The following is a 12,004-nucleotide window of genomic DNA, read 5'->3' on the forward strand; positions in this document are numbered from 1 at the left end:
TTTTGAAGAATACTAGTTAGCACTGCCTCATGTTTTCCATGCCTGGTTGGTTAATGATGAGGGTGATGTTAATTTGGGAATGAAAGTGGAGTTGAACTCTGGGTAGAAATTTTAAAAGAGCGTTTAAGAGCACCTCCCCCCACCCCACCCCCAATTAAAATTTTCCTTTCAGTCTGTTCTGTGAGGCCCAGGGCTCCTTGCCTTGTTTCAAGGTCCTCTGAGGAGGTGAGGCTAAAAGGAAATAACGGTGGGGTGAGAGCATGTTCTGTGCACAGAGAATACTTTGTGAAGAAGAAAGAATTTTGTGGTTAGAAGTTGTTAAATACCCTAGCCCTGCTTTCCCCAAAGAATGGCTCTTTGATACCTGAAGAAATGAAGTCACTCAGTCGTGTCCGACTCTTTGCGACCCCATGGACTGTAGCCTACTGCACTTCTCTGTCCATGGGATTTTCCAGGCAAGAGTACTGGAGTGGGGTGCCATTTCCTTCTCTAGGGGATCTTCCTGACCCAGGGATTGAACCCAGGCCTCCTGCACTGTAGGCAGACACTTTACCATCTGAGTCACAGGGAAGTCCCTACCTGAAGAGATACGTAAACTTTATATGTCCAAAGGAACCATATACTGAAATGCTCGTTATTTCTAAGTTAAGCTCTTTCCACTTATTGTCTTGTTAGCATCTCTCCGTCTTGATATCTGGATGTGCCATGCCTATTGCTTCCAGAGCCGGGCATACTCTGGATACTCTGCATACTCTGCAGGCTTCACCCCCGCCCCGAACCCCCAGCCCCGCCTTGTTCTTAGTCTGCAAACCATTAAGGACCATGGGAAGAATCTGCCCCCAAAGAAGAAACCCTTTTAATATCAAGCAAGCTCAGGTTCAAAACTTACAAAACGATGAGAGCAGATTAGGAAAAGCCGGTGCGGGGCTGTGGACGTCTCTCCTGGGGCTGTCACTCTCCGTGTCCAGAGGGGGACCTTGTGTGGGAGACACGCACCACCTTCAGGGCGCACAGGTCCAGAGAAGTGAGGCTGTGTAAGGCCTTTAAGAATGAGTCAACCAGTTTATTTAACTTTTCTTTATTTGCTTATAAGAATGTTGTGATACATCGTTTCACGTCTAAACCACTGATCTTTCAGGAGGTGAATATAAAAATTCCACCTAAGAATGCATTGTGTTAGATTATAATTGGCAGTATTTTCCTAGTGTTACTTAATATGATGCATATCCTGAGTGGAGTCTTGGATTTGACTCCAGATATGTGAATTTGGTACATATATTACTGTTTTTATAACCATTCTGTATCCTGTGACAGTGTTAAAAACAGCTGCATATTATATCCTCAGGATCCAACAATATATGTAACTAAGTCTTTGTGTTTGACAAATAGGATGTTACAGATTTTTTTTTTTTACCATCTTCAGCATTACTGTCATAGTTTGCTAACTAAAGTAATTGTATACTTCCATGATAATTTCTGTACAGTAAATGCTTGTGAGGATAATGACTGTATCAAAAAGAATGCACGTGAAGGTTTTTGAATATTTGCACATTTTAGTCCAGAAAAATATGTGGCAGTTTGAGCTCTGACCCCAGTGAATAGATGCTCCCTGTTCCTGCACTTGTTTGACTGTTTTTAAGACCTTTGTTAATCTAATAGCTAGAGATTGATATATTGCCAAGAAATAGAGATCAGTCTGAACTAGGTAACCTAAAAAGTTCCCTGGAACCAAACACCTAGAACTGGTGTTTGAAATGTGAAAGGGAGTTAAAAAAAAGTTTAAGTGAGAGTCTTGGTCCACATGAGCAAGTCAGCATATAGACCAAACAGCAGAACTGGAGCCTCAGGAACTACCAACAGAAGGGCCTTTAGAGAGCACTTCCAAGTGTATTGAAAACAATTAGTGATAAAAGAGTCCAGAGTATAAAGGGACAAAACACTATGGAAATAAGACATCATTTTAAAGAAGTGGGGAACTTCTGCAAATGTAAAATAAAGTTATTAAAGATAGATTTTTCATTGTTGAAAGAAAATCACCTAACCCAATGTAATAGGTAGATCAAGAAAAATTATAAAAGTTTGAACAAAGATAAAGTGATGGATGTAACGGACATAAATTGAGATATGGAGCTGAAATAAAAATGGTCAACATACATGTGGTTGTGAAACCTTCCAGGAAAAAATTGAACGTAGCTCAGAAATGTTTGAAGAGGAAATAACCCAAGAATTTACCAGAATTGGTGAAAGCTAAATACTGTGCATGTCAGATTTTAAGGTCCTGTCACAAGCGTATGGATACGATGTGCAACTCTAGCATAAGAGAAGAGCCACCGCAGAATAAAGAAGCTAGTGATCCAGTACAGGGGAAAGTGGAGGAAAGGAGAAGCTTAGAGAACAATGATGAAAACAGGAAATGCAAGACAAGATGGTAGAGATCAGTATAAAAACAGTATACGTTTAAAACCAAGTCCTGGGTGTTCATTGGAGGGACTGATGTTGAAGCTGAAACAGCTGACTCATTTGAAAAGACCCTGATGCTGGGAAGGATTGGGGGCAGGAGGAGAAGGGGACAACGGAGGATGAGATGGTTGGATGGCATCACTGACTCAATGGACATGGGTTTGGGTGGACTCCAGGACTTGGTGAGGGACAGGGAGGCCTGGCGTGCTGTGGTTCACGGGGTCGCAGAGAGTCAGACACGACTGAGCTGAGTGACTGAAGAAACAGTTTCTTTTTTAAAGGTAAATTTTACTGTGGTGATTTGCAGTAGATAAGCCAAAACATAGATACATAAAAGTTGAAAATAGAGGTGGAATACAGGTACTTGAGAGAAATGCTAAGCAAAGAATAGGAAAACCCATGTTAACATCAGATATGATAGATTCTTAAGACCCCGTTGTTAAGAATAAATGTGGTTACTTCCTAATGATAAAAAGAACAAGTCACTAGTAATATAATTCCAATTTTGTATGCTAATTAACAGGACCTCAAAATATATGACAAATATTTTAGAGAATTATGAGACTTGATTGGCAAGCCCATAACTGAATAGAGAGAGGGATTTCAGTAAAATTTTCTCAGTAATTAATAAACAGACAAGTCATTGACAATATAGATGATTGGAAAAACAAAACTGACCAGCTTGCTGTAACAAGCTGTTGTGTCCAAGTTAGAGAGTGAACATTTTCTCAAGCATGTGTAAAGCAAATCATCACGTATTCACCTATAAGTCTCATCAAATTTTAAAGAAACCACCCAAAAGGTAACATTCTCTGATTAATTTTAGCATGAAATTAAGTTTTTTTTTTAAGGTTAAAAAAAATACTGTTGAAGTCTAAATTCTAAACTCTGTCAAGTTAAGTAGTAATGGGAAAAAATAAATAATAACTGATAAAAGAACATACCAGACTTAAGTGATACACCCAGAGGGGTGAAGAGCAGGAAGTCTACTTACGGCTTATATTAAAAAGAATGAAGAGGAAACATGACAGAGCTACTCAGCCAAACAAGGATTTATAGAAAGCAAATGTAAAGGAAGGAGTAAGTTTAAAGGACTAGAAATATAAATACAGTGATGAAAATTAATGCATTTTAAACTGGTTCCTTAAAGAGTGGACAAGCCTCTGGCAGAGTTAAGACTATTTTAAAAGGGGGACCATTAAGTAGGCATTTTTTAAAAAAGAAGACTGAACTGGGCAGTCTACTTAACCTCTTTTGAAATGGACAGTTTTCTAGAAATAGCAATACGTATGGTTGAGAAATGAAAGACCATTTATAATGTCCATTGACATCATTCTAAATGAATGACCATTGAGAAAGACCATTTCTGAATTGTCGGTTATCTATGCAGGGAAATGTATACTCACTTTTCTTCCTCATGTTGTATACAGTTTTACTCAAGGTGGATTAGGAACCAGTGTGAAAATCAGATTTAAAAGAAAATACAGTAAAAATCATGGCAAAAATTGGAACCTGCCAAAAGGTCATCAGGAGTCTAGCAACAGCAGAAGGGATTAAGTCACTTCAAATCTATACTGCTATACAGTATATTACACGTGTGCTGGTCATGTGTGTGCTCAGGCGTGTCCCACTCTTTGCAGCCCCATGGACTGTAGCCCTGCAGGCTCCTCTGTCCGTGGGATTCTCCAGGCAAGAGCACTGGAGTGGGCTGCCGTTCTTCCTCCAGGGCGTCTTCCCGACCCAGGCAGCAAACCTGCCTCTCTTGCATCTCCTGCATTGGCGGGTGGATTCTTTACCACTGCACTGCTAGCTGAAACTATGTTGTTAGAAAGAAATGGCAGAAGCAGATGTACAATTTGTTATAATTTTTTTGTAATATAAAATTTGAAAACATGTAAAATAATTGCATGTATCGTTACATGTTTAGTTAAATGAAACTCGCTCAGTCCTGTCTAGCTCTTTGCAACCCCTGGACTGTACCTGCCAGGCTCCTCTGTCCGTGGGATTCCCCAGGCAAGAATACTGGAGTGGATTGCCATTCCCATCTCCAGGGGATCTTCCCGACCCAGGGATGGAACCCAGGTCTCCTGCATTGCAGGTGGTTTCTATACCATCTGAGCCACCAGGGAAGCCCTGTTGTTACACGGTGACGTGTGAACCGTTCATAGCAATGCTAAACATTGGTAGACATTTGCCCTTTAGGGAGGGGGAGGAGGCGTGGGATTGGGGAGGAGCGCATGTCAGTTACACCCTGTTCCAGTCAACCAGAAAGTCGGTGGGGATTCTTGGGCGCACTGTAAGGTTTGTGCACACTGGGTCATGAGTTTGAGACAGTGGGTTGTATGTTATAACCTGTGATTCTCTATTTGAAGTATTTATTCAAGTGACTTAGTGTTTTATGACTTAGTTCCCCTGGAGGAGGGCATGCAGCCCACGCCAGTACTCTTGCCTGGGGTATCCCACGGACAGAGGAGCCTGGCAGGTTTTGGTCCATGGGGTTGCAGAGAGTTGGACACGGCTTAGTGACTAACACTTTCACTTCACTTTCTTTGATTACCACTGAGATTGAGGCGTTTCTTAGGTTTTTGGCCCCTAAACTACTAACACATGTTTCTTTCTAGCCTTTGGATTTTCAGTTGGAATCCTTATGTTTCTTTAGAGATGAATTTTTTTCACCCTGTTTTAATTTACCTCAATTTATTAAAAATAGTAAGTTTAAAATAGTTATTACTAAAATAGTTTCAGAATTTCAGATAAAGTCTTTATAGGACTTTGCTTAAAAAGGCCTTCTCCATCAAGAAAATATTTGTATTTGTTTTATGGCTTCTCTTTGTATATTTTAATTCTTAATCTGGTAATATATTTTGGAATATGAAATTTTTGAACCACCCCTTGCTATAATGCCATTTATTCAATAATCTTTATCCACTGACTTGAAATAATCTTTATATAGTAAGTTCTTAAACACACCAGAATATTTGGTTTCATGTTTTTTCTGTCTGAATAAGTATCGGTATCTTAATTTTATCCAAGGTAGTCCCATGCACAGAGAAGCCTGGTAGGCTGCAGTGCCTGGGGTCACAAAGAGTCAGACACGACTTAGCAACTAACACACACAAAGCTCTTGCAGATGAACCAAAACAGGAGTGAAGGTCGTGACAAAACGGCTCGTCTCTACCTGTGTCCACAGTGCGCGCTGTTGCTCCTCTGGAATTGGTCAGCCTTAGGCATCCCTGACTTTCAGCTGCGATAGAGGACTCCATCTCTTGAGCTACTGTTTTCTGCTTTTTATTAAATATTTTTCATTTTCAGAATGTCATTCATTTCATTTCAGTCACTCAGTCGTATATGACTCTTTGCGACCCCATGGACTGCAGCATGCCGGGCTTCCCTGTCCATCACCAACTGCCGGAGCTTGCTCAAACTTATATCCGAGTCGGTGATGCCATCCAACCATCTCATCCTCTGTCGTCCCCTTCTCCTCCCGCCTTCAATCTTTCCCAGCATCAGGGTCTTTTCCAGAGAGTCAGTTCTTCACATCAGTGGCCAAACTATTGGAGTTTCAGCTTTAGCATTAGTTCCTCCAGTGAATATTCAGGGTTGATTTCCTTTAGGATCGTGTGGTTTGATCTTGCAGTCCAAGGGACTCTCAAGAGTCTTCTCCAACACCACAGGTCAAAAGCATCAATTCTTTGGTGCTCAGCTTTCTTCAGAGTCCACAACTCTCACATCCATACATGACTACTGGAAACACCATAGCTTTGACTAGATAGACCTTTGTTGGCAAAGTAATGTCTCTGTTTTTTAATATGTTGTCTAGGTTGGTCGTAGCTTTTCTTCCAAGGAGCAAGCGTCTTTTAAATTTCATGGCTGCAATCACCATCTGCAGTGATTTTGGAGCCCCCAAAAATAAAGTCTGTCACTGTTTCCATTGTTTCCCGATCTATTTGCCATGTAGTTTGGTTAAATCCACTTACAAATCATTTTAAATGTTTTGGGTATTTTTATATTTGTAACATACACTTCTGGAAATAGTCATAGCTTAAGCATCATAATAGACTATGGTCATAGCTTTTTGTTTTCCGGAAGTAGATAATTGCTTTTTTTTCACTTTCCACTTTCTCACTGTACCATTTGCCACTTTTCTTACCTTCTGATCCACTCGGGGGACAGTTTCCCACCAGGTAATGGCATTAGATGATCTGGAAGGTCCAGAATTCTCTTGATGACTTCCTCCAGAAACTTCCATCCTCGGAGCTGGCTGGCTGTTCGCTTGATTGGTGTGTAAATGGGATCTTTACTCTGGTTTTAACAGGTTTCTGTTGCTATTTGGAAACACTGACACTGCAGTATCTTGTAAGACACTATGTTCGTAACAATGACTGTTGACATTGATGATGCACGTTGATTTCCTTGACTTTTCTCCAAGTCACGTTTATAACTACTGCACGAGTGTTCACCAGTCAAACCAAGCTCGAGGGGCTGGTGTCCCTCCTTCTAAATCGAAAAAGGGGCAGACGCCGGGGGGAGCTCAGTTTGTGGGCCTGGAATTGTACAAACGGCTTAAAGAATTTCTGAAGAATTACTTGACAAATCTTCTTAAGGTAAGATGTTTTACATTTATACTGAACATTTATAATAGAATGCACAAAAATGAAAAGTCGTGAAATAACGATTGTGAGTGAGTTTTCCATTGCTCTTGGCACTGACGTGTCTGTGCCTGAAGAGGTGCTGCTCTCAGGCCGTTTGCCCGTTATGAAGATGAACCCTTCTAAGCCACATTCTGTTAACTTCTTAGATTAGAAGTTTCTGATGCCTTTCCCTATAGTAGTACTTTCCTTAAATTACTAACTATTTGGTGTTTGGTGGTTAAAGAGCAATGAACCTATTAATTTAAAGCATATAATTATGAATTCAAGTTATCTATGTGTATTTTGAACCCACTGTAATATTCTGTATTAGGTGTATGAGTGACTAAGGTTATCCAGCCTCTGGTAATCACATTTTTCCAACATGTTGTGCACACGTGTGTATAGAGATTTTTGATTTACACAAATAATGTCCAAAAAATTCCAGCATGCTCCCAATTTGTTTTTCTTAATATATTTTGCAAGGTAACTGGAAACTTTAACATCATTTAACAGAGCAGAGTTGAGTGAGCACAGTCGTGACCAAGACAGTATCTTTTTCACGTTCCCAAGCAGTCTTGATGAAGCCACTGTGTCCTCCTGGCTCTGATTCGCAACACTTTGTAAAGTGAACACTGGGATTCATTGTTCTTTAGTATCGAAATGATGAACAGTGTGTTGTGTGCGGAAAGGTGTTGATAGGCCTGCCGTCAGCGATTTTTTTTTTTTTTTTTAAATTTTTTAAAAAGGTCATCTGATATCATCCAGAAGAGCCTAGCTTTACATGTTTGGGTTCATCCCTTGTTATTTAAATCTAAATGAACACAAATTTGGTTGTGTCAAGATATGGTCAGGTTTCCACGTGGCTTGTTGGGTCACTTGTGCACCCGTGTGTTTCTGGAGCTTTGCTCAGTAGCTTTTTATTCTGCCGGTTGGAGGGCCTGAGGCTGACAAGTTTAGGGGTAGCCCCAGGCCCCGAGTTCATGAAGGGGCTGACCACCACCAGCACCCCCTGCCAAGCTCCCGGATTTCTCTTCTCCTGCAGCACATTTTAATGATATTGCAATTTAATGCCCCATTTTTAAAGGGTAAGATGTCATTTGTAGATGTTATTAATACCTAAGAAAAATTTTCAAGTTAGTTTCCTTTGAATAAAGATTTGCGGTTTAAGTTGTAAAATTTTCAGTAAAAGTTAATTTTTATAACTTTTAAGTAAATTTAATGAAGAAAGAAGATACATTTAAAAATGGAATAGTACTGGCCCCATGACCTAAATTGTTAATCGGATATCTTTTTTAACAGAGAAATTACCAAAAAATAAGGGATCTCCTTAACCTGTCCCTATTTATGAATATAAAGGAATTACCCTGATATTCTGCAAGTTCAGTCTTTTACAAATGTATATGCATATTTAATACTGTGGAAAAAGTTCCAGTTTGGGATGAAAGAATTTTTGTTAAAATTCTCTGTAGTCTAACCCTCATGAGCTACATTCTTGTGAGAATTTGTAGTAAATGAGTATGTTTTGTGTATAGAATAATTTAAAGAACCCGTCTGTCTAAAACCCCGAGCATCAATGTATGTTAACGCAATAGATTTGTTTCAGTGAACTCTTATCTTTAATTCATCACGTGACAAATTAGTCATCTTAAAGCTTTAGTTGCCTTGTTTCTAGGACGGAGAAGATCTGATGGATGAGAGTGTACTGAAGTTCTACACTCAGCAATGGGAAGACTACCGGTTTTCAAGCAAAGTGCTGAACGGGATCTGTGCCTACCTCAACAGACATTGGGTTCGCCGCGAATGTGACGAAGGACGGAAGGGAATCTATGAAATCTATTCTGTAAGATTTGACCACACACCTTTCAGATGCGCGTTTTTCTTGGAGATGTTTCCTTTCCAGCAAGGGACATAATAGCGGATAGTGAGCAGCTTTCAGACAAGCAAGCTAATTTTCAAAAAATGGCCCTTGGATGATTTGTGGCAAGACAGGAGAAGTATGAGTAATTGGAAGTTCCAAAATACAGCCTGCATGCTTCTGCAGTTACTGATTTAAAAAGCCGACCGTGGGGCTGAGCCTAGAGCTGTCGCTGTCTTAGCACAGCAAGGCCTGCAGGCAAAGCGGGTCCCATCCCCAGGACTCGGGCCTCCATAGTCAGCCCTTGTAGCCTTTAGGGGTCAGGGAAACTGCTTCCAGGAGCAGACTGTGATGTGAACTTCCATCCTGCCCACTCACTTTAGGAAGTAATGTCACAGAGTTCAAAATGGATGGGTTTTTAAAGGACTGCAGGAAAATGAATTCTGAAGAGGCAAAGTCTGAAATGTTAAAACACCTTCATTAGTATGTTTCTTCAGTCAAGGAAGCTTTTTCCAAGGCCCATTGGTTTTCAAAATGTAGTCCCCAAACCTTCAGCATCATTGTGACCTGGGAACTTGTTAGAAAGGCAAATATTTGGGCCTCAAGCAAGACTTGCTTAACTGGACGCTCTGGACGTGGGACTGGCCAGCGTGTTGTTAGCAGGCTCTCCAGATGGTTCTGACCCTCGTTCTAGTCTGAGAACCAATTAAGGCAGGACTTAGACCCCCAGATGGAGAAGGCAGTGGCACCCCACTCCAGTACTCTTGCCTGGAAGATCCCATGGACGGAGGAACCTGGTAGGCTGCAGTCCATGGGGTCGCGGAGAGTCGGACACGACTGAGCGACTTCACTTTCACTTTTCACTTTCATGCACTGGAGAAGGAAATGGCAGCCACTCCAGTGTTCTTTCCTGGAGAATCCCAGAGACGGGGGAGCCTGGTGGGCTGCCGTCTATGGGGTCGCACAGAGTCGGACACGACTGAAGGGACTTAGCAGCAGCAGCAACAGCAGTAGACCCCTAGAACAGCCTCTCTGTTCATAATGGGCTCGGATACACAGACAGTACCTTTTCTGAATGGTGTTAAAATGTCAGTTCTGTTGCATGAGATTATCTCCATACCCACGAATGCTGCTGTAATAGCAGTGCTTTGTAGCTTTACAAGTTTACTTAAAAGGAAAACATAATGTGCCATAGATGCATAACAGATTTACCATTTGTATAGCTCAGTTTCTATACCGAACTGTTACCTGCTTCTTAATAATGTTATGTTACATAGCTTTAACAAAGCTTTCTATGTTTAGTGTTGATTTGAGCCTCATGTAGTTTACCTTTTCCGTTAAAAATAACTTCTTGAGACTGAAAATCGTCTGTGGGAATCAGCATGATTTTGATTTCCCCCTGACTGAAAGTGCCATACATGTGCCCTGTAGTAATGTCACAGGCTCCTACAAATCATTACGGTCTTTAAACTTTATGTATACTGTTCTCAAAATTTGACTGCTTTTTTTTTTCTTTTAACTTTCAAAATTCATAGCTTCCCCACCCTCAAATGCTGCAGTCAGTTTGGAAGTGCACTCTGCAGCCACAGCTCTTAGCAGAGGCCAGGGGACGCCCCTGTCTGGAACCAGTCTTTCTTCTGCGTGCTTTTCCATGAGGCTGTTGAACTCACAGTGCAAATACCAATTGACAAAGCAACGGTTCTCACACAGTGGTCTCTCGTTGCATTTTCCAGAATCTCCAGGAGATGGGGATGCTTTGTCATGAATTACAAAGTTTTCCTTTTTTCCTAATAATTTTTTCTTTTCAGTTACAGAAGGTTGTCGGTTTCCTTTCAAGTCAACCAGAGGACATAAATTAATTTCATTATCCACATATTGAAGTGATGCAGCAAGACTTTCCCCCTGATTCTGTCCCTCTGAACTTCCTCTGGCTTACCTTTGGTGCTGCTCTCTCAATCTTGCCTTTCTTCCTTCAAAGCGACCAGTTGTCCAGAGTTAAATCACATCTGTCTTACGCTGTCTCAAGTTACAAAAATATTGGGAAAAAGTTACTTTTGAAGGTGTAGTGTCTTCACTAGCCTCCCTCCTGCACTGAGGAAGCCTGGGGAGTTGGAACAGAGGGTGTGCACCTGGAGAGTGACTTCCCAAACCTTGCCCCCCAGGGGGCATTTCTCCTGAAAAGCTAAGACTCTTCCCTTCCCAACATCTTCTTTGACAGACTAGTTCCTAGTTCTGAAATCACCTTTTTATTCTAGTAGAAGACTTGGGTATACATTGTTCATATCTTATTAAAGATATTTTCTCTTAAATACTGCTTTCATGCTGCCCTTTTTTTGGTAGAAGTTTTTCATTTTGTAAATGAAATTTACATAGAATTTTTTCAGAACTGTATGTATAAACCTAGTTTTATCTGTGGTTAAATTTGGGGAAAAATAAGACTGATAGCATTTATATAAGTTTCTCAGCAGTTTTTGAGTATTAAATTCTCTTAAGTTTGAATTTAGCTGAATAATACCTCTCTCAACAGTTTAAAAGCCATATATGAATTAATATTTCCCTTTTGGAGGGGGTGAGCATTTTATAGTAATCGTCTGACGTACCCTTTATGAGAAGTTTCAAAAGCTTTTTTAAAAAATGCATCATTTGCACACACATAAGTAAAATGGGAAATTTGAATACTTTATGTATAATAAAGGTTTCTTAGGTGGTGCAGTGGTAAAGAATCCGCCTGCCAATGCAGGAGACACAGGAGACTCAGGTTTGACCCCTGGGTCGGAAAGATCCTCTGGAGTAGGAAGTGGCAACCCATTTCAGTATTCTTGCCTGGAAGATTGTTAGACAGAGGAGCCTGGCAGGCTACAGTCCATGGGGTCGCAAAGAGTCAGACACAGTTGAGCACGCAAGAAAAAAGAGAAGTTTTTAACTCAAGAGAATGGCTCTCTGATTTCATCATGACTTTTTAACCAAGTTTATAATTAAAAATATTGATACTTATAATCTGGGATTAAGGCTGTCTCCTACAGCTTTGAAAAAACATAGTAAAAGTATAGCCATTTAA

The 12,004-nt window shown here is 40.6% G+C and overlaps 1 protein-coding gene across 5 annotated transcripts in view; it reads left to right on the forward strand.

Annotated features, from left to right (window-relative positions):
* CUL1 (cullin 1) overlaps nucleotides 1-12,004 on the forward strand; it is an 89,675-nt gene that overhangs the window by 49,256 nt on the left and 28,415 nt on the right. For all 5 annotated transcript variants that reach the window (XM_060415186.1, XM_042248974.2, XM_042248973.2 and 2 more), the window contains exons 3-4: nucleotides 6,890-7,064; nucleotides 8,764-8,931. In XM_060415186.1, the coding sequence (XP_060271169.1) occupies nucleotides 6,890-7,064; nucleotides 8,764-8,931 (343 nt within the window). The remainder of the gene's footprint in view (nucleotides 1-6,889; nucleotides 7,065-8,763; nucleotides 8,932-12,004) is intronic.

Source organism: Ovis aries, chromosome 4, assembly GCF_016772045.2.
Source record: "Ovis aries strain OAR_USU_Benz2616 breed Rambouillet chromosome 4, ARS-UI_Ramb_v3.0, whole genome shotgun sequence".
Taxonomy (NCBI): Eukaryota; Metazoa; Chordata; class Mammalia; order Artiodactyla; family Bovidae; genus Ovis; species Ovis aries.